General features: G+C 40.3%; 1 protein-coding gene across 2 annotated transcripts in view; it reads right to left on the reverse strand.

The window, feature by feature from the left end:
- The window catches only part of LDAH (lipid droplet associated hydrolase), a 67,633-nt gene that overhangs the window by 18,814 nt on the left and 25,967 nt on the right, over positions 1–22,852 (reverse strand). Inside the window, exon 5 of one of the 2 annotated variants that reach the window (XM_081156803.1) lies at positions 3,038–3,272. The exons of the other annotated variant lie outside the window; for it this stretch is intronic. Coding sequence (XP_081012929.1) covers positions 3,038–3,272 — 235 coding nt within the window. The remainder of the gene's footprint in view (positions 1–3,037; positions 3,273–22,852) is intronic. 2 annotated transcript variants of the gene reach the window in all.

Here is a 22,852-nt window from a genome sequence, read left to right on the forward strand (position 1 = left end):
ATAGGAATGTACGCAACAGAGTAACGTAACCCACCAGGAATGCCCTTTGTCTCTGCCCTGTTTTTCTAGTTAGGTAACTGAAAGGAATTAAAACATCAATTTGGCCCAACTAAGGAAAAGACCCTCGAATATTTTTTAAAGTTAATTATCTTGACCTGTGATACTAACCTAAAATATATTTGCTTTTAGCTTTGATCAGAAAATCCAATTTAGCTGTCTCAGTGAAAAGTCCATTTCTCATGAAACAGAAGAACATCTATTCTAAAGAAAATATGTAGTAGCAAACATCCCAGAATTAAAATTAAAAGAAAAACCCCATATATTTTCTTTAAGAAGAACATTTAAAACACTCTAGTTCCTTAAGTTGAACGGAGGAACACTGTAAAGTTTCTAACGTGAGCTAACTGAACGCGGCCTGAACACTGGATGGGAAAGTGAGGTTTCATGACTCAGCCTGGTGAGAAAGGCCCAGGCCCAGAGTCTCAGCCTGTAGGAAGGGACATGCCATCTTTGCCAAAGGGCAACAGTGTTTGAAATACTTGAATATTTTGTTCCTTGAATTTTTCAGACCTTACTACAACAACAACAACAAAAAATTATGTGTATAAACTAAGGGATACAGAAAATCAGTTTCTATCTCGACAGGACAGGATTTATTATCCACCACTTGGACGGGCAAACTTCCTCCGTTTGTTTCCGTAAGATTTCTCCTGGAGCACAGACGTGACATAATGTGCAAACACTGCAGGGCCTAAGAGTCAGGCTGGTATGCTGAAGGTCACTGTCTGGATGACAGTCAGGCCACAGAGAAGCAGGTCTGCAGGGGACTGTGCAGAGGGCACAGTGAGAGAGGCCACCGAGAATGGTCTCTGGTCTCCCTTTCTCTGGATAGCCCCTCTTTGAAATCCATGCCAGCGACTCCAGTGGCTGGTTTAAATACCAACTGCCCTCACCGTTCATGGCATATAAGCCTAAGAAGAGTCCACTAGCCATCCGCAAGGGCCAGTGGCTTATGAGTATTGTTTCCTCTCTGCTGGACCTTCTATCTGTAGTAAGCAAGGTAACAGGCACCACTAAGGGGTGGCCAGGGCAAGCCTGGGCAAGGTGGCTTCTGTGGTAGTTGTTGCAAGAGGAGGCAAGGGTGACATGGGACTCACAGGGGACAGGTGGGAAGAGGCTGGCTAGGATGATTGAGACGCTTGGTTAAGGATCACCCTAGAGTCACTACTAGGAGACTGAACCAAGAACCCTAAGAAGAAAGAAGACAGGTATTCGTGCTTCCTTTCTCTTTACCCAATGTTACACAGACTGAGTGACTAATGGGGAAAAAAAGCCCAGAGGCCGATGAAGTACTGGTTACTTGAACATCAGAAGGCCACATCTAGAACGAACAGAAGAAAAACATCAGAGGAGGGGTGTCAAAGTGGGACATCTCCAACTTCAACTTTCTGGTAATCCTCATGACTGTCTTGAGCCTTGCACCCCCTTTGGCCCGTCTTATCTTTGTCCACTGCTATGCTAAGGCTAGAATAAATCATGGGGGCTGGGTAGGGCACGGAGGGGGAAAATCCACAGTATAGAAAATATATTAAATTCCTATTTGTGACGACTGCTTCTTGCTACATATTTGGAAAAACACCTGCCATATAACATGTAGCCTGTACACTTATAAAGGCAGGGCTGTGACTTGTTCGTGCGTTCACTGTGCACGTGGTCTTGTAGCACTCTATTTTCTCCACTGCTTTTCAGGAAGAGCAGAAGGGAGGGAGCGAGAGAGAGAAACATCACTGATGTGAGAGAGACACATCAACTGGTTGCCTCTCACATGTGCCCAACCAGGGCTGGGGAATGAGCCTGCAACCGAGGTACCTGCTATTGGCCAAAATCGAACCCAGGACCCTCCAGTCCTTGGGCTGATGCTCTAACCACTGAACCAAACCAGCTATGGCACTGTGGCACTCTTAATGCAAAGTGAGCATGGTAAATTTTATTCAGGAGTCCTGCCTTTCTGACTAATTGGGACAAAAAGACAATGGCAGCAGCTATGGTAAAAGGAGGCAGCCTGTCGGAGTCTGAACACTCCCCACTAGTTGTGTGACTCTGGGCAAATATCTGTACTTCTATTATGTATAGAGACATAACTCTCTGTACCGCAGTATCTTCACCTGTAAAAAGGGAACACTAACAATAACTAGGCCTCATTAGATCTGAGAAATACAGGCAGAATCTTAGAATGATGTCATTAGCTGCTACTGCAACTGTTATATCATTCATTGGAGGCCTCTTATAAATAAAATACTAGATAGACACTTTGCATGTGATATATTTAATCCTAGGATAATCTTTTGAAGTGCAGGATATTATTATTCCCATCTTATAGATTAAGAAAGTAGAATTATTGTAGTATGAAAATCATTTATAAATACAGTATAAATTAGTATTAACTAAAAAGATAGGTTACAGTTTTAAAAAAGTTTGAAAAAGAAAAAACACATTCATGTTTGAAGCCAGAAGTAAAGCAGCAAAAAATTTCCCAGAACATTTAGGAAATACAATCAGCAAAACAGTTATATTACCGGTGTTATATTACCATGACTATTAGTTATTACTTTTTAAATTTAACCCTGTCTAAAAACATTTAAGAAGGAAAATAAAAGCAGAGCCTGTTCACTCTATAGGAATATTGAGTCTGGTTTCCTTGGGCTGGCTTTGCAGTTTCCTTACACTGGACTATGAGGGCCCGGCCCGGGTTCCTGTACAGACTCCATATATATACACCATGTACAGAAGAGCTCTTTTTCACCTTCCTGCAGCTAGAGTGGAGAAATAGCAGGTGAAGGTTTACATCAAAAGCTTGAAGAGCCTTTTCTATTTGTCAAACAGTACTCCCCTCACTCTATTCTCATCTTATTTTGTTTTAAACTTTTGGAAGAAAAAATCCGACAAATAATTTCTTGGTTGATATTCATCCACTGTCTGAGATTCCCTTAACGCTGTCTGATACAGGAATGAACCCATACATTTTAAATGTGCTTACCAAGGCAGAACGGCTCCAACACACTTGGGGCCAAAAATTCACCCTGCAAGTTCATCCACAGAAGGGCCGTTCTGAGCAACCAGGACTTGACTGTCTCCGGACACGGTTTAAGTAGTAAGTAGCCAGAAACATAGAGAATGTATCGAAGCCAGCACAAAAGTGGAGTGGCGATCCTGCCGTTGGGTGACTCGGACATTCGCTCAATTGTTGGAAAGAGCAGAAAGGAGCGAATTATCTACAAGAGAAAGCACATGTTGATGATAAGTTTCTTACAGGATAACCTACTGCTTTATTGTTTCTTCTATATAGTATCGACAAATGACTGGGTTTTGGAATATGACTAAAGATTTGTTCAGACTAAGAATCACCACCCACTGCCGTCTCAGCCCACGCCATCTCGTAGGATATAAGGATGTCCCTTGACCTGCTGGGGTTAATTTTCAGGGTGAGGAGGAAATCAGATTCCTAGGTAACTTCTTGACAGTGACAGCAACTCAAAATCCCTTTGAAGGACTGATGAAAGGAGACATTAACATACCATTAGTGATATCATTGGTTCACTAATGATATCAGAGGAAAGTAGAGCCACACAAAAACTCTATTTCTAGTCAGCATTTCTTTTACTGATTATATTTGTTGATAGTCCACTTTTGAAAAGCTCCTCTATTCCTTAATCTTACCAGCCAAAGATAATCTTTAATAGGACCAAATGTATTTCTAACAATTGATTCAACCTTAAAAAAGCGGAGGCCAGGGACAAGTGAAGCTGGAACTCTCACCTATGTGGGAAAGTGTTTAAGGACAAAAATGTCATTTCAACTCAATTCCTCAGAATATCAGGAGATGTATTTTCATAACACTCCAGAAGAAAAAAGATCATCACAAAACATTTTAAGTGTACCATATTAATGTTAAGAACTAACATATAAGAATAATTTCTGTGGGGAATCATAAGTCAAAACAGATAATTAAGCACAATCCTGTCAATAACAGAGTAACAAAATGGAACAGCGCTAAGTAAGGGACTGCAGAACAGGAAATGAGAATGGATGCAATGGTTTTGCTTTTTTCTAAAACCTTTTAAATTATTAAGTATCACATACAGAAAAGTATACAAAATTTAAATGTGACATTTAACAAATAATTTATACAATGAATAGCTATTCGGGTCACGAAACAAAACAGAGCCAGCATGGCATCTTCCAACCACAACTTCTTCCTCTGCTCACACCTCAGGTAACCGCTATCCCGACTGCCTCACCGTGTTTTATATCAATATTTATCCAATATTATAATCACGTCCTTATTTTGCTTTTCATTAATACTTTTCATTCTGCCACAGAATGAATCCTGTCTCCCCCAAATCTGTATGTTGAAGCCCTAACATAGAATGTGACCGTATCTAGAGATAGGTAATTATGGTTGAATGAGGTCAGAAGGGTGGGGCTGACAGGATTAGTTTTCCTTACAAGGAGAGATGGCAGAGAGCCCCCTCTCTTCCCGAGCACACCCAAAGAAGTCGTCTGGTGGTCTGGTGAACACACACTGGGAGAAGGTGGTCATCTCCACGCCAGAAAGAAGTCCCACCAGGAACTCACCATGCTGGAATGCTGGCCTGGGACTCCCAGCCTCCAGAGAAAATAAATGCCAAGCAGTTTATAGTATTTTGTTACGGCAGTTCCAGCAGACTAAAACATATCCCTTATTATAGTTCATTTCTGTCTTTTAATGAACTTTCTAATGTTCATAAAATGTGAACATGCAATATGTTTTCATGCTTTACTTCCTTGACTCAACATTGTCTATAAGATATATGTTGATACACATAGCGATAGATTCTCTTTGTTATATAGTTTTCCGTTGTATGAACGTACCTCAACTTATTTATTTTACCGATAGAAACTTGGGCTGTTTTCAATCCAGAGAAACTATAAATATGCTGCTATGAACTATATATTTTTGTGCATGTCTCTTGGTGCACATGCACAAGTACTTCTGTTGATTTTATCAGCTCGAAGTAGAAATACTGGGTCATATGGTATCCACATGTTCCGCTTCAGTAGGTAATTCCAAGTAGTTTTCCAAAGTAGTTGTACCGATTTACCCCCCTAACAACAGACATGAGAGTTCATACTCTTACCTATCTTTACCACACTCGGTACTGGCAAACTTTGTAATTTTGACTGACCTGGTGTAGAGTGGCATTTCACTGTGGCTTTGATTTCTGCTTCTGATGACTGAGAAGGTTGAATAGCTTTTACGTGTTTATTGGACACTTTCAATCGCCTCTGAAGTGCTTATTCAGGTCTCTTGCGCATTTTTCTATTAGGTGTCTGTCTTTTTTTCTTACTGATTTGTCGGAGTTGGTATTTTATCCTACATACCAGTCCTTTATCTTGTGGCAGTCCTTGGCTTGCCTGTTCAACTCGTATTATTCTTATTTTTTTCATAATGGAGATAAGTTCTTAAGTTTGATGCCACTGAGTTTAAGTTTTTTCTTTTATAGTTACTGTTCTCTGTGCCTGGTTCAAGAAATTCTTCTTTAACCTCAAATTATGAAGATACTATTTTTTCATTCAAAATGTTTTAGGAATTAGATAATGCTGCCTCTTGTCTGTTCTACAGTGTGGGTTTAAGCCTTCATTGTGTTTCACTTCAGAGTGAGCTTGTTCCTGTGACTTCAGGCACCAGTGATTTGCCATTTCCCTTGTGTATCACATTCCTCCTCCTGGACGAGCTGAGAGTGTTGTTCCCCTCGGGACCTGAGAGTAAAGGTGGGTTTTGGTGGGCTCGGTCTCTTGTCCTTTTTCAAAGTAACCTGTTTGATGGCACTGCCCCAATGTTAAAGTTGATGAGATAGCACCTGTAATTCTGCCTTCATGTCTTTGTTATTAATAGATAAAAGGGATTTGAGGGTGAAAGCTGTGGAGGACCCTTTTCTTTCTAGTCATATCCTCTTGTTTTTCCTTGGTCATATCTGTCAGCTAAATGCTCAGCCATTTCCTGCAGACTTTTCCTTTGTTCTCAAAAATGACAGATATTTTAGTTGTGTCTTTTTTGGTCACAACAATTTGACCTCTACTAGATCTCCTCCTGTGTTACATAAGTAAGAATGTACTGTTCCCACAACACCTCTATAGCCTTGATGGGAAATAAAAGACAATCTTCAGGAGCAGGGAGCCACAGCCTTTTCAGATGATCTTTAAAAATGCTGGATTGGCAACACCGCGGACCAAAAATACTGTTTTTGATCCATGGTTAGTTGAATCCTTGAATGCAAAATGCGGAGATCTGGAGGGCCAACTATATATATAAATATTGAAAAAAATGCACATATAAGTGAACCTGTGCAGTTCAAAAACCTGTGTTGCTCAAGATTCAACTGTATAAAGGTTAAAAAAAAGAGACTCAAACTAAGATTAAGAAATCTCAAGGAAGTATCACCGGACAAGAAAAGTCAAAGGAATCCTCCCTGGATGCCACTTTCGGTGGGAATTCCAACTCCATGTGCTCAAACACAGATAGAGAAGGAAGGGTATCAGTTCTGGAGTCCCAGGACTTTTCTGATATTTGGCAGTCTTTGTTCCCTTCAGCATAACACCCAGAGATATACAGCGTTTCTGATTCAGCAGTAACTGCTGAGGACATAGGACAAGCAGAGTATGTAGCACAGGCACCGTTGTGACAATTATCTCCAGTGGCAGGAAGTACAAGTAAAGAACCAATAGCTTCCCACGTCTCCAGTTCTCTCCACTCTCGTATTTGATAGACAGTGGTATGCCACCACTTCATCTTTGCACATTAGTCCAAAGACATTCTTCAGGACTTCTCTGGATGGCTCAGAGTCCAATATGACTACTGTCTCAGAGATGAGGAATACACCCTTCAGAGTGGCAATATTAAGAAGTCTAACAATAATACCACTATTAAAGACCTGGATCAAAAGGTGTTGAGAGAGGTAGGGTTTCTCATTGCCCTGCTAGACCTCCCAGCGGAAGGGCTAAGAAAGAGCCACCGTCCCTATCCCGGGAAGAGCTCTTCCTGAAGGCAGACAGCAGGTTTCTTAATAGCAGCTGCAGTGGCAGCAAAGGTGATGATGGGAAACTGACTTCTAAGCTCCAGCCAAGCGCAGTCCTGCCTGGATCCATATGCCTTGGTAAGGAAGCCAGGTCGGTCACAGTGCAGTCACTGCAGGCTCTTTGGCAGCCAATATTCTTTAGTAATACCTCTAAAAGCTCTCTGGTCTAGTCATTCACATTCAGGTTCATAATCAACCTGAAACAAATTTTTGTGTGTGGTGTGAAATATGGGTCTAATTAAATTTCTTCCATATGGAAACCCAACTGAAGTGCAAAGGCCGCCCTCCCCCTGCTTTCCTGCAGTGACACTTCTGTTGTAAATCCCATGTACGTGTGAATGGGTCCTTCTCAGGGCTCTCTAATCTGTTCTACTGGGATAGTCGTCTAACTCTGTGCCAAGAGCACAAAGTCTTATTTACTAAAGCTTTATAATACACTTTGATATTTGGTAGAGTAAGTTAAACCCCATGTTGTTCTTTAAAAATGCCTTGGGTATTTTTAGCTCTCGGCATTTCCATGAACATTTTGGAATGGGCTATTCAAGTTCTACAAACATCTTTTTGAGGTTCTAAATGGGATTGTACTAAATTTATAAATTAATTTGAGGAGAAGTAATAGCTTTACAATACTGAGTTTCCCACACCCTGAACATAGCATAACTCTCCTTTTATTATAAATCTTTAGTTTCTCAGACTGGGACTCTCAGGTGCTACAAATTCTTCATTGGGAAAATAAAACTAAATTATGTTCTATTGTACTCTGTTTATGAAAGCAGAAAAGTATGCTAAACACATCACAAATATTTTAAATGAGAAAGTTAGAAATAAGTGTTTTTGCCACCCCCTCGAACCCCTGAACAATCAACTAAGGAAAATGATGTTTTCCAAAAAGTCTGGTAATTTAGTCTTTTTTGGTAACTCATTGCTTAATTTAGTCTCAAGTTTACTCACTTCATAATAAGGCTTCCTTGTGTTTATTACAATACCTTCAAAGATTTAGAGAACATAAATGGTTAATACAGTTACTGTCATACTAATAAATGTACCATACAGATTCCACACTAGTTGTGTAACCCACAGTACATAAGGAACTTCGGACTGATCAAATCAGCTGGCAGAAAGAGGAAGCGATCCATTACTTTGTATAAATGATCCATTACTGTGACCCATGTTAAACAAAACTGCATGCACGGGAAACTCTAAAAGTACATGAGCAACTACAGGGTTACATGTGGTTGATCCATATCAATGACAAATTGAGAATTAAAGTGCACTCTGAATCCTGGGAATGCACCGAAACAATGAGAAGTTCTAATATGTGCTCTGAATGCATCATTGCCTCTCAGACATAGAAGAGATCAAATACTGTTCGTCACAACTAATACTTAGTTGATGAGACTGGTTTTCCTCTCTTGTCTTTGGAGAACAGTTATTACCTGTTGGGTGAAACTTATACTTTTCCTAGATATCGTAATAATAATTTCAGTGAAATTTATAGTCCAAATTTGATAGGATAAGACATAGTAATAAAAATTTCTTTTATTCATATAGCAACTTAATGGTCAAAAACCCACCAAGGTCAAGGAAGTGTACCCAATTTTATAGCACAGCTGTGCAGAGAAGGTTTCCAAAACTGTGTACATGACAAAACATTTTCTTATGTTACTGTCTCATTAAAGAGAGAGCTTCCAGGCTGGCCAGTTCATTCTACTCCAAGGAAACATTTTCTTATATTTCACATTCCCATCTGAAATCTACCAGAGTCAACTTCTGATGGTGAAGCACAACCATGGTCCTTGAAGAGTGCAGTAGATAAATACACATACTAGGGCTTTCTAGAGAGGGTACTTTTAGGGAGACTAGAGATAGTACTTTGATGTTTATTTCTTCCTGAGTTTATTATTATTATTAATCAGTTTTCAGAAAGGAAGTCAGGAAACAATTTAAAGGTAAAGAGGATGATGTTTACGTGTGGTCTGTGTGCAATCTATTTAATTAAATAGGCATTTCTTAAAAAAACACACACACACCAAAGATTAAAATCTAAAAAGTCATCAATAAACTTTACTATTCAAATAATTTATTAATTTGCACCCATTTTTTCTGGGGTGCAGCAATGATGCCTATGCTACGAAGCCATGATAAACAGTCCTTCGACATCTCCAGAAGAACAGCATTATTGTTACTTTCCCTATCTGCTGATTAGCGGAGCCTACCTGCTGCAGTAATGGCTGGCTGCTTCCCCACTGCACAAGTTGGAAACAAGAAATATGACAGCTGCCCAGCCGGCATGGCTCAGTGGTTGAGCATTGATCTATGATCCAGGAAATCAAGGTTCAATTCCCAGTCAGGGCACATGCCTGGGTTGTGGGCTCGATCCCCAGCAGGGGGTGTGCAGGAGGCAGCCGATCAATGACTCTCTCATCATTGATGTTTCTATCTCTCTCTTCCTCTCCCTTCCTCTCTGAAATTAATAAAAATATTAAAAAAAGAAATATGATTGCTAACATTGCTAAGACATGTTAGAGAACATGCAATATAAACCAGACAGCCTTCAAAGATACAGTTGCTAGTAGTCAAAACATAGACCTAGAAGTAATCCTAGTGTAGTTGATCTCTTCTCCCCATAAGGCCATATTTTCCTCTTGTTAGGATAAGTCTGTTCAGCTCATTGAACCATATGTATGAGGTTTATAAACTGCAAAAATAGTTCTATTTGAATGGTCAAGGCCTTGCTTTTTGAGATCTTATATTCTGGCTTAGTAATTTCATCCATCAGCAGGACTGGAAAATGCCCCACAGTAGGGAAGTGCTTAGAATAGCAGCAGCAGTGATAGCTTACTGTCTTCTAGGAACTACACTAATACACTTTATATACATTATTTCATTCAACACACTAACAACCATACCAAGTAAGTTTCTTCATTCCATAGATGAGAAAATGGAGGTTTAGCTATAAAGTAACTAAGATGAGGTATTTCATAGCTCATGCCACTAACCATTATAAACACTATATACTTGCACACAAAAGAATTTCTGAGTAATCATTATTGTTTGGTGACATAATTCCCTAGGGTTAAACCAATCACCACCATTATTATTAGAGATAGGCCAATATTTATGAGTGTTTCAAAACATCCAGCTTCAGAAATAACTAACTCCATATCCTATGAAGTAAGGCATGAGATGCTTCAACTATTGATTGCTGTTAAAAAAAAATCATGCTACCTCAATATGCTTTGCTTAAGATAGAAGGCATTCACGAAACTGACCATTTTTACCACTTTCCATTCATGTGAATCACATGAAGACCTTCTGGGGCAGAGATTTTTCTACACTTTAATGACCTGAATGTAAAAAAAAGCCATTTCATGCATTTAGTCTACATGTCAGGGTTGCTAATTACACAGAATGCTTGCATATTTGCAGAGATATTTATATAACTTACAATTACACTTAATGCAAACACAGCTTCAAAGTATTCCTATAGATTGTTCTTCTAAAGCTTTTGTCATTTTACGCAGTTTATATTTATTTTATTTTTAATGCGAGATGCTCTTCTGCTCAGCTTACAACCTCGTGGAATGCCCTGAGTCCTTTAGGTTCAGACTCAGGAAGAATGCAAACGGGAAATAAGGGCGCCCACCACAGGCCCGCTGCAGACTAGTCTTCATAGCGGCTCTATAGTCCGACAGCCCCTTACAGAGCACCTGCTACTCCGGGTTGAACAGTGTTCCCCAGAGGGCCTCAGAATTGGCGACAAGAGCAAACCCACCCTCATGCCTACAGCTACGAAACTCTCACACGATACTAGGGCCTTGGGCAATACAGCTTTCTCTTGGTTTCTAAAGGCTAAGCTACACAGAATCTGAAAGGGTGACTTTGGCAAGTGCCCCAGCTTGGAGCTAGAGTGCTCTAAGTGGTCCGGAAGCACAACACCCCACTGTTTGACAACAGGTCACTGACTCATCAATTAAAAAATGCTATATGATGGAAATGGGAATCATGTACTCTGTTACCAGTTCAAATATTAGTTAGCAACTTAAAAATTCATTCACCTCAAAAGGACCATGATATATTCAACTTACTCTCAGATGATTTAGAAACACACACACGCACGCACACACACTTTTGTCCCTTGGTATCCGTGGGGAATTGGTTCCAGGAAGCCCCACAGATATAGAATTTCACAGACGCTCAAGTCCCTTATATAAAATTGGTTTTTGTACATAACCGATGCACATCCTCCCATATACTTTAGATTACTTACACCTAAAGCAACGTAAATGCCATGCAAATAGTTGTTATACTGTATTGTTGAGGGATCAACTCTCTGGAGTATTTTTTTTCTGAATATTTTTGATCTGCTGTTGGCTGAATCCATGGATGCAGAATCTGAAGAATGAGGGCCAGCTGATATACATGTGCTCTCCCTACTTCCACTTATGCGTGTGTGTGTGTGTGTGTGTGTGTGAGAGAGAGAGAGAGAGAGAGAGAGAGAGAGGGGAAGGGAGGGGAGGGGAGGGGAGGGGAGAGACAGGTGGGGACAGATGGGGGTGGGGGAGACACAGAGCAAAGAAGGTTAAATATTAACAATAGTAAACCTGGGTTAAGTGTATATGGTGTTCTATGTACTATTCTTATTCTTGTAACTCTTCTGTAAGTTTAAAGTTATTTCCAAATAAAATGTTGAAAAATAAAGTACGGTCCACCACTGCCCTCTATCCCCCAGCCACGGCACTTCCAATCCCCATTATCTTGCTCCCACTCTTTTTATCAAGGTAGTGTCACCTTTGGACATATTGAGTCATGCATATTTTTACATTTATTACCATCTCCACTGAGCAGACTGGACTCTGACAGGGCAGAGCTTCTTTTGTGCCTCTCAGTCCATAGCAGGTGCCCAGCGACAGTGGGTGGCATGAATGAAAGTTTGGTGAGGGGCAGTGAGTCCCAGGATGCCTGCCTCATCCAATACCTCCAAGACTCCTCCTCCCTACCCCAGCTCAGGACTGAAGGGTTATTCTGTATAAAAACTGAAGGAGAGAGTTTTCTGATCTGGGGTACACAAGGCACAGAGACAGGCAGGGGAAAGGGCCACCATGAAAAGGGATTAAGTGAAAGCCCCAACCCTAAACACTGACACTCCTACATGCAAACCCAGCCTCTGGCGCTGTTCTGCTTTGATGATGCTGCCCTCAGGCAGGAGATCTGAAAGTTTTTTTTGAGAAACTGAATGGCTCCAGAGAAAAACATACAGATAATGACATTGGGGAACACCCCCCACCGTGTCAGACGCCTGTCCAATTGCCCTGTAGTGAAACTGACTGGCTGACCCGGCTCACTCCCACACAAACCTCCTAGGATTTTCAGAGCTTCTTTCTTAAATATGAACAGATAACGAAGGAATGTCAGGCACTGGAGGAAAGCTTCAGTTACAGTAGTCGGATCAACATAAAACATGAAAAGAGGGATTCGGATGAATAGAGACAAATCAAGAGTACAACAAAACTCCAAAAACTTGCTGTCCTCAGAGAGAGTGTGAGTGAGCCATGGAATGGCAGAAAGGACACCGCAAAGCGGGAACAGAAACTAAGACATTATCTCAGGAATTATTTGCATGAAGGCTGAAATCCAAAGTTCAATTAGACAAATTCCAAGATGTAATTGGGAAAATATCCCATATTCCTCATCTTATAACTAAGAAAACCCACAGAGATGGACAATGGAAACTAAAATAAAACATGAGAATCGTTTCTGGAGGCCCGACACTTGCATAATGCGAAAACAAAGAGAAAAAATACAGGAGGAGTTTTTGGAATGTTAGCATCCTGGTTTCCAGATTAAGAAGGGTAAACGGTCCAAAAAATATCATCGTAAAACACAATAATGGGGGAAAGATTCTAAAACTGTCCAGAGTAAAATACAGGTCACGAAAAGAATGACAAGCCTGAAATGGCATACTTCTCAATGGCAAAGCCTGAAGAGCTCGAAGCTGGGCAACAACAGCTGGTAAGAGTGGAGATGGGGGTGCGAGTGGCGGACTAGCTTACTTCAGAGCAATCTTCCTGCCAAGAACATTAGAAAAGCTGGAAAAAGTGTTTGTTTAAAGTGCCCTTGAAAGCATCAAAGGCAGGGGCGATTTGAAAGGCCAAAATTCTAGAGCAAAACGAAACTCAGAGAGGTGTGCTCGGATAGCTCTTTATTATTTACCAATTTTCCAGCAGTAGCTAAAAGGGCAAAAAGCTGAACAGAGTTTCTAGAAGTTTTCTTTGGCTCAAGGGCCAAAAGTTGGGTGTTTGGTGCCCACTGAAAACAGAGTACCCTAGGCTCCCAGTGGGACCTACTAAGGGCCACCCTTTAGAAACAGTGATGAACTGGCAATAGACCAGTCCTCACGGAGGTAGCTCTGACTTAGTCCAGTTCCTGAAGGCATTAAGGTCACGGGTCCTTACTATACCTGCTGGTCAAAAGCAAAAGTAAAACCTCCTTGGAGGAAAACAGGAGCCTCATATTGTTTAACAATTTTTCATATATAATAAAAGGTATTCAATGAAAAAACAAACAAACAAAAAAACACCTTACCAAACCGTGATGGTCAATTTTCTGTCAATTTGATAGGCCATGGGGTGGCCAGATATTTGGTCAAACAATATTCAGAGTGCGTCTATGAGGGTGTTTTGGATGAGACTAACTGCTGAATTGAGAGGCCAAGTAGAGCAGATTACCCTCCCCAATGTTAGTGGGCCTCATCCAATCAGTTGAAGGCCTGAATAAAAGAGAAAGGCCACATAAGAGAGCATTCCCTCTGCAAACTGCCTTTCACCTGGACACTGCATTTTTTTCTGCCTTTGGACTCAAACTGAAACATCAGCTCTTCCTGGGTCTTGAGTTTGCCTGCTTTCAGACTAGAACTTACACCGTTAGCTCTCCCAGGTCTCCAGTTTACTGACTACAGATCCTGGCACTTGTCAGCTTCCATAACTGTGTTAGCCACTTCCTTATAGTTAATTTCTTTCTGTATATACACACGCCTCCTATTGGTTCTGTTTCTCTGGAGAATCACGACTAATACTAACTTATTGAGGGACAAAGCAATGTGACCACAAACAAAGAAGGAAAAAGCAGAAAAGAAATGCAACTACATGAGACTTAGATACTGCAATGATCAGACACAATTTTTATTTTTATTCCAAACATGTCAAGTTATATTTTAAGAATAAAAGTAATTGTACTTAAAAAAAAAAACTATTGACAGTCCAAAGGAGAATAAAGTCAGACATAAACTTTAAAATAACTGTGATTAATATAATCAAATTAAGTGACAAGATGTAGAATTCCAGGAACTAGTAACCATAAAAATAATAAAATGGAAATTTATACTATAAGCAAAAAAATGAGTAATCAAAATTGAGAATGCCACAGATGGGCTTAGAAGCAGTTCACACGTAGCTGAAGTGAGGATGAGCGAGCTGGAAAACAGGTCAGAAGAAAACGTCGATTTTGAAGCAGGGAGAGAGAAAAAAGTTATTGTGTATAAGTTACACCTCAATTTAAAAAAGAAAACCTCTGAAATCTAACAGGGAGAATCAAATACATATGCAATGCCTACAACACTAGGCAGAGTATATAAGAATCATGAGAAAAAGGGTTACAAAAGAAGGGTAGTAAAAATGGGGAGGGTCGGGAAAGAGTTCACATGGACTCTGCATCTGAGATGACTGATTTTAAAAGACAGGCAGAGACATCTGTTAGGTTGCGGTAGAAAAGGCAGAGAGAAGGTGGACAACAAGAAACAGTAATAGTTAGGAGGCAGCACTAGGTATGTCTAGAGCAGGCACAGGGACTGTGACTGAAGGAGACACGTTGAGGCCACCTCCCTCAGAGGACCTTCAGAAGAATTACCCTGGCACCCAGATAATCAGAATCCGTCCTTAAGTTTTAGGAAATCAACATTCATATAATGCTACTGAAGCCCTCAGAGCCTTTGTCCTCTGCAACAGGGCACAAGGAGCTCCTAGCATTTTTCTGAGGGTGGCAGGTTACGAAAGAGGAAAGGCTGAATCTCTAACACTCGATCTGGCTTAGTACAGGAGCTCCCATAACTACACTGCTGAGGAGATAAATTAAAATTGTTGAGAAGGAGCTTCTGAACTTGTCAACAGACTTCGCTGATGCGTGCTCCCTCTGGTATCTGCAGGGCTGATACTGGGAAGTGATTTACTGTCTGGTTTCCTAGGGACAAGTTGCCAGAAATGATGCTGGCTTCAGGCTTTATCCATTCATCAATACACTTCTCTGATACCTGATAATCTGGCTTTTCCCCAACCAAATACAATCAGTCTGAGCTGGCTCGGAATGCAAGATCTCAAAGCAACCACATTTAATTCTTGTGAAGCATCTTTCATTTAGTGCCTGTTAGGCTTTTTCCACTTGAGGGAATTTTTGTGTGGCCAACGCTGCATATTGTTCACAGATTTTCCACCCGAGCAAGAAGGGAGGGTAAAGCAGCCTTGTGCACGCTGGGTAACCATGCTAAGAGCCCTTTCCTTCCTTAAAGATCACAGCCATAGTTCTCATCTCTGCAGACTGATAGACCTAAAAAGAATCTTCTCGCTGGAATAAACAATGGCCACCAAAAAAAAACATTCACAGAATTTTGCTCTTCTGTTTCCACTCTCTACCATGTTTTCTCTTCTCTGCTATGCTCTGTCCACTGAGATTCTATGAACTTGCTCTTCTGTGAATCCCAGTTGAGCATAACAAGGTCTAAATGCAGCAAAGCACCAGTTGTTTTTCACATCTGTATCCATCCAACTGCAAGGGTATTCAAAAAGACAACACCTCTGCCTCGCACAGGCCACCTACTCACATCCCAGAGCCTCTCAGATGAGATGTGAATATGCCTGTATTTTTTGAGTAAGGTCTGCTTCCGTCTAGTGGTAGGAAGACTGATGTTAATCCCAACCTCTCATTTTATTATCACATTCAAGTAACAATCATGAGGTAGGCCATCAAAAGGCATGCCTATGGGGGGGGCGGGCAGGGTTAATAAAAAAAAAGAATCACAAATTGAGTAGAACAGGAAGATTAGGTAAAACAGGGGAAGAGACTAGGATAGCTGCTATTGCCGAAAACCTGCTACCAACTTAGTGCCACTACTGGTCTTAAGGGTGGGTTTTCCTACAGAGAAACCATGGAGTTCACATGACACCTTAATTTCCCCCCTTTGTTATCTATTGCTTTTCAACAGATGATCGAAAACTTTCTCTCTCCTAAACCAATTTTCTGCTATTAAGTCATACAATCAATTTTATTTAAATAAAGAAAATGAATAATCATTAAATGATTATAATAGTGAAGAAATATATGCCATTAAAGGAAATTTTAAAAATAAAAAAATAAATAGGAAAACCCCCTAAAACTTACCACCCAAACACAGATACTATATTCATTTTAGTAATTTTATTTTCAAACTTTTTAATGTATGGTTTCTTCTGACATATATTCTCTATATATTTTAACATCTTTGTTAACATTCTACAATTAACTTCTATGTATTACAACGTCTTTTGAAAATATAATTTTAATAGCTTGCACTCCATATTTTACTTAATCTTCCTTTTAGAGTCAGGCTTTAGGATGTTTTCAATTTTTTGTTACAACAAATAATATTTTTGTACCTGAGCGTTTTCTATCTTTGAGATTTTCTTAATATAGATCCCAAAGAAGAGAATTAGTAGGTTCAAAGGGTATGAACACTTTTTATAGGAGTGTTTTTTTTCTGATAGCACATGATCATTGTAAAAAAGCAGGAACAATGTAGAGTCTCTGCCTCCAACACACCCTTGCCTCTAGCCCCAGCCGTCACCGTTACACGCCACCAGGTGTTTACCTGTTCAGGCTTTCTACAGAAGTATAGACACACAACACCGAACTTTTCTTTTAAATGCTGCAATGTAGCAGCTCATTCTGACAACTGCTGAGGGACATTCATTAAACATTAGTAAGTACTACTATACTTCACAAACAGACATTAAGTACTACCATATGCTAATTTATTAAGTACTATGTCACACACTGTGCTACCTACATGGTTTTTGATAGATTTTATTAGCTAGTTCTTCAGTGAATCATCTGTTCATATTCTTTGCACCTTTATCAAGGAAGTTATTAAAATAAATTAATGTTTTTGCCTAGTGGCTAAGAACATAGACTTTGGAGTCAAACACACAAGGGGTTCAACTTCTAGCACAGACACTTAACTAGCTGTCTAATCTTGAGCAAGGAACTTTGTCCTTTCTAAGTAACAGTTTTCTAATGTACACTATGGGAATAGTAATAGCCCTTGCAGAGCTGTTGAAAGCATTAAATAAGATTTATAAATTATAATTATAGTAATAATCATAGTAAATGAGCTAATAATTTAATCTTCAATTATGTCAAATATCTACAAGAGAATTAGGTATCTTAAGTAAATTTTTACATTTTAATAAATAACAGTGCCAAAGCAGCTTAAGTTTTCATTTTTTTTCTTCTTATTAAATAAAAACAAATTTGAGAGGGGGTGCTGCATTATCTTCTCTGGTCTAAGCATGGAAACCCAAGGGGCAGGTTTCAAAATGACCTATATAAAATCACAAACTCTTACACCAGATTTTTCTATAACAAATACCTTTCTTTAAACAATTTCACATTCTGTTTTAAAAAGCTACCCATTGAGTTATAAGAGCAACTGTGGTGCGTTTAGTATGTTAAGTTTCTCTGGATACTACACCAATATTCAAAGGCGCATTTACTTTTACTTACTTTTCCTGAAATATACAAGAATATTAACTTTTATACTTGGAAAGAAAAGCCTTTAATTTAAAGAAAGATCTTTCAAACCAACTGTAAAAAATCATTTTGGGGACAAAGAAAAAATCTGATAGGGGCTATATTAGATGATATCAAAGCATCATCATTAATTTTGTTAGGTGTGATAATGACATGATAGTTATATAAGAAAAGAGCTTTTTAAAAAGACGCATAATGAAATACTTAAGGGTGAAATATTAAGAGGGCTATAATTTACCTGAAAGCATTTAAGAAAAAAAATGAGACAAAGACAACAAAATATTAGTAGCTATATTCATCTGGATAATGGGTATCTGAAGATTCATTATACAGTAATTTTTTTTTCTGTTTGAAACTTTTCATAATAAAAATTTAAATAGTCAACTAAAAAAGGTGTCTTTTTTTCCTTTCCATCTATATCAGCTTAGATAGCTCTATTTATGCTTCACCAAGATGGGCTGCAACTGAATATACCTTTAAACTGCTAAACACCTCTCCTAGGCTATGCCTGAGCTCCCATACTTACAACAGCAGGGGCAACAGTGATGAGCTAAAGGCCCATATACCACAGATACTTCCATCATGAGAAGAATATTCTCCAACTTTGTTACAATGACACATATAAACTGCTTCAGTGCCTACAGAGACACAATCATATAGACACCAGAGCTTGCTGATGCAGAAGGCCGCTGGAAAACACAAGATTGAGAACCTGCACACACAGGCTCAGAGCTTAAATCAGCTCCTGCTGACACACCACTCTATCTGCCACTTAAATCTCATAGCTTAGGACTTCAAAGAAATGAAAATGAACTATATGGTCCCATCCAGGTTTGACCGTGGTAACTCAAAGAAATGAGAAAATACCTCTTGGTAGTGCTGTGCCCCGACAAGCAGGATATCACCCCCTTTACTCAGGGGGTTGCTGCACTTGGGGAGAAGGCCACAGGTGCAAGAGCTAGAATACATGGAATGTGGAAAAGCCTCCTTTAGAGGACTTGATTGGTATGCTCCACCTTCCAAGGGATGATCTGAGATAGAACTGACATGTTCTGCAAGGATCAAGGGCAGATTTAACTGTCCATTGATCTCAATACATTCCGTGTTCCAAGCTTTTGGCTGGTGGTTTTCAAACTGGAGCATCCACCAGGGTCACAGGCAGCACTAGTTAAAACACTGACTGGTGTTCCCAGCCCTAAAGTTTTGGATGCAATAGGTCTGAGTGGGGCCCAATAACTGCATTTCTAACAAGTCCCTGAGTGATACTGATGCTGCTTTGAGAACTCCTGGCTAACCAGCTGCACGAGTGCCTAGTGTCATCCATTATAGTCTATTCGCAGCTACTCCTGGGCCAGGGAGAGGTGGCGACAGAATGTCAGGCAGTGAGTGCAAGGTTTCTCTGGCTAGCAGCCACTTCACTTCGCTTGCCCTACCTGTCCCTTTAAATACATCTCATGAACTCCCACTATACTGGGCCTTTGAGAGGATGAGGGGAATTTTCCGTACCTGACAATATCATGGATACACACATATTAAAATGGTTCAATATTTAAATCTGAACAGTGTTCAGAAATTCTCAGATGAAATGCATTAGATAAAGTACTAAGTATTAACATGCATGAAGAATGTTCTATTATAAACCCCTGTTTTCACTTTCTTGCAGCTTTCCAAAAAATTAGCCCTTTGTGGTGAAATTTTCCATGCTTGGTTTCAGCCCAAAGGTGATTTTTTTTTTTTTTGCAAACTTTGAGAAAAATATATTAAATCGTTTTCTGAGTTATGAAAAGATGAAAAAAGCCCACACAATTTTTCCACTTTGAAAGCAATTTCAGGATTTTTAAAAACATGCAGATAACTAAAAATGGCTGAAGTTGAAAAGTTGAAACTTTCCATGTGTCTAGTTTTCAGCAAGGCAGTCTCCTGGGTGGTTCAGAGAAGATAATGTGTGTGCACACTTGTAAACATAACGATATATTGAAATAAATCTGTAAGTGATTGAATAGCATTTTATCATACTCAGTACAAACTTTCCTTGGAGAAGGGGATTTATTGTTTTCTGAAACTGAACCTTTCACAAACCAGAGTATGTACTTAGTTGTTGGCTGCATGATCCTAGTGGCTTTCACACACCAGGGGTCACTAATGGGCCACGTGGACACAACTGTGGAACTACTATGCACTGTTTTTCTGGAATACTCCAGTTAGCCTTCAGCCCCCAGCACAATTCTAGGATTCTGAGCACTGTCTTCTGAGTTCAATTTCTGCCCCTGGCCCATGCCTCGATACCAACCCCCTTTATCTTCTGTGCTCCAGATGGCTCACACGTTCACATTTCTCCCAATTCTCTCTGAAATCCCCCAAAAGCATTCCCCTGTTGGGTATAATTATTAGTAATGATAGTACATCAAATTTAAAAACTGTTTTAGTTTCTAGACTCAAATGAAGAACCAAGTATAAGGCACAAAAACACTTTGGCAAGGATGCAAAGATTAAGAAAAATTCAATTTTCCTAGTTTTCAAGTGTGCTTAAAAGACAAATAGAAGGAAACGTGATCCAACAAATGTTCCAACATCTCTCTCTGCATGGGCTGTTTGCCTCGGCATATGTTAAATTATCTCCCACTAAGGACAAAAATATTCTCTTGACCAGCTTCTTCCTTATAATTTTTTCTTCTCCCCTTTACCGGCCAATTCCTGGATAACTACCCATTTATCACCTGCAGCTTCCTCCCATTATTTCACTAAAAATGTTCTCTCTGAGGATATCTTCAGTGACCTTCTGATTACTAATACCAGAAGCCTTAAGTTCCCTTTCTCTTTAACCTTTGTGACACTAGACTCGGCAACCCATTGCTCCCATCCCCCAATTTATGGTTTAAAACCACGATGATTACTCTTTCTGATTTTGTGGGGTCCAGAATTCAAACAGGGCTCAGCTGGACTTCTGCTCCACATGGGTCATTCCCTGGGTTGTATTTAGTAGCAGATGGGATAGGCTGGAAGGTCCAAGGTTTCACTCATGATGGAGCCTCCTGACCCACTGGACTTCTTACAGGGCAGCTGGCTTCCAAGAGGGAGGAAACAGAAGCTCCCAGTACCCTTCGGGCCTGGGCCTGAGGTACCAGAACATCACTTTCACTGTACTCATTAGTGAAACCTAGTCACGTGTCCAGCCCAAGGTCAAAGGGGAAGGAAAAGAGACTTCACCTCTTGAGGGAGGAAAGGCAAAGAATCTGCGGCCACCTTTAACCTACAACATGTCCACAACTCTCCTGACATGTTTTCTCACCTCGTAGCTTCCGTGGTATATTCTAGTCTATTCAATTGTTTTTATCTTGACCCACAGAAAGATATACATTCCATATTGTAATCTAGGACATCAACACACACATAAAAAGTGAAACAAAAGTTTCACAATACCTACCTTTATTACAATCCAACACCCCCCAGTCTTTCCTGTTCTTGTTTACTCTCTTTTATTATATATATTTTCAAATGCTGTTTTATTGTTCGCAAGTGTACGCGTCCCTTCTCTGGAGAGGATTATACTTCGCAGCCTCACTGGTGGTAGACTTGGTCATGTGAGCTGCTCTGTCTGATGCAGCGTGAGGAGGGACAAAGTTATGTCCAAGCAGAGGTTTTAAAATGCAGTGTGTGGTCACGATTTCTTTTTTACCCTCTGCCACGAGACTGGAATATTCCAGATAGAAGTTACTCCACCAGTCTGCATTCTGGAGTAAGAGTGCATGGAGAGAATTACACAGGGGCAGCCTACCCTCAGAACACTTGTATCATGAGCAGTAAAAAGTATCCTGTTGTTAAAAGCCACTGACACTGTAACTGTAGGGTAGTCTTCCCTGTCTTGGCTGAACCACCGGTTGCAACCCACTGAGGTGACTTCAGGAACCACTAAGGGACCGCAGGCAATAGTCCGGAACACTGTGATACCTTCTGCCTTTTCCTCTCCTCCAGCCTCCTTTCCACCAAATACAGTCATTCCCCAATACGCATCTCTGATCTGTTTCTTTGCTCTCTCACAATTCCCTGGCGTGTCCCATACACTGTCCTCACTATTTCTCATCTGGACTAGCAAACTTGCCTATCACTTGGTCATTCACTTTTTATCCTATGCTCCCCTCCCATTTCATTCTTTTCAGTAGAGATAACTTTACCTGATGCAGGACTGTTCTTATCACGGGTCCTTCAGTGGCTCCTTGCTGCCCAGAAAATAGTCCAAAGCCCCTAGGCCAAACTTTCTCCCCCTGCACCTCTATCTGCCTAGGTTCTCACATCCCCTCGCACCCTTCATGCACACTACGCTGCATCCAAATCAGACCACTCACTGCTCTCTTCATGTGTCCAGTGATAAAAACCATTTTTCCTTTTTCATACTGTTTCCACTGTTTACAACGCGTAGCAACCTCTACCACCAAAACGTCAAATCTCTCCTACGCTGACCATCCTCCTGGTCAAGTGCCAGCTCTTTCATCACGCCTTTCCTGATATTCCCAGTAAGGAGCCACCTCTCTTCAAAGCACTCAGAGCCCATGGTACTTCCTCATTTGCCTTCCAATTCTTATCGCTTAATGTAGGGACAGGACTCTGCCAACAGCTATTTTGAGAAATGAATTCTCTCTTACTCGTCCCCCTCCCTCCAGATTACCCTGACTGCTGAACACGACTTAGTGCTGTTACCTGAATGTTCTCACAGGCACGTCTAACTCTGTAGATGGGGAGGTGCATCAGCACAGTGAGTGAACCACAGTTCAATAATCTCAGTATCTGCAGGATGTTTGAACTTACACTCGTCCCTGGTGTAGATGAGATGTACCCCTGAATCAGCACCTACGTGATCTAACATGCTATTCCAACCCTTTCAGTGAAGTTTTTCAAGCTTCTCA

Source organism: Miniopterus schreibersii, assembly GCF_964146895.1.
Source record: "Miniopterus schreibersii genome assembly, chromosome: 13".
NCBI lineage: Eukaryota > Metazoa > Chordata > Mammalia > Chiroptera > Miniopteridae > Miniopterus > Miniopterus schreibersii.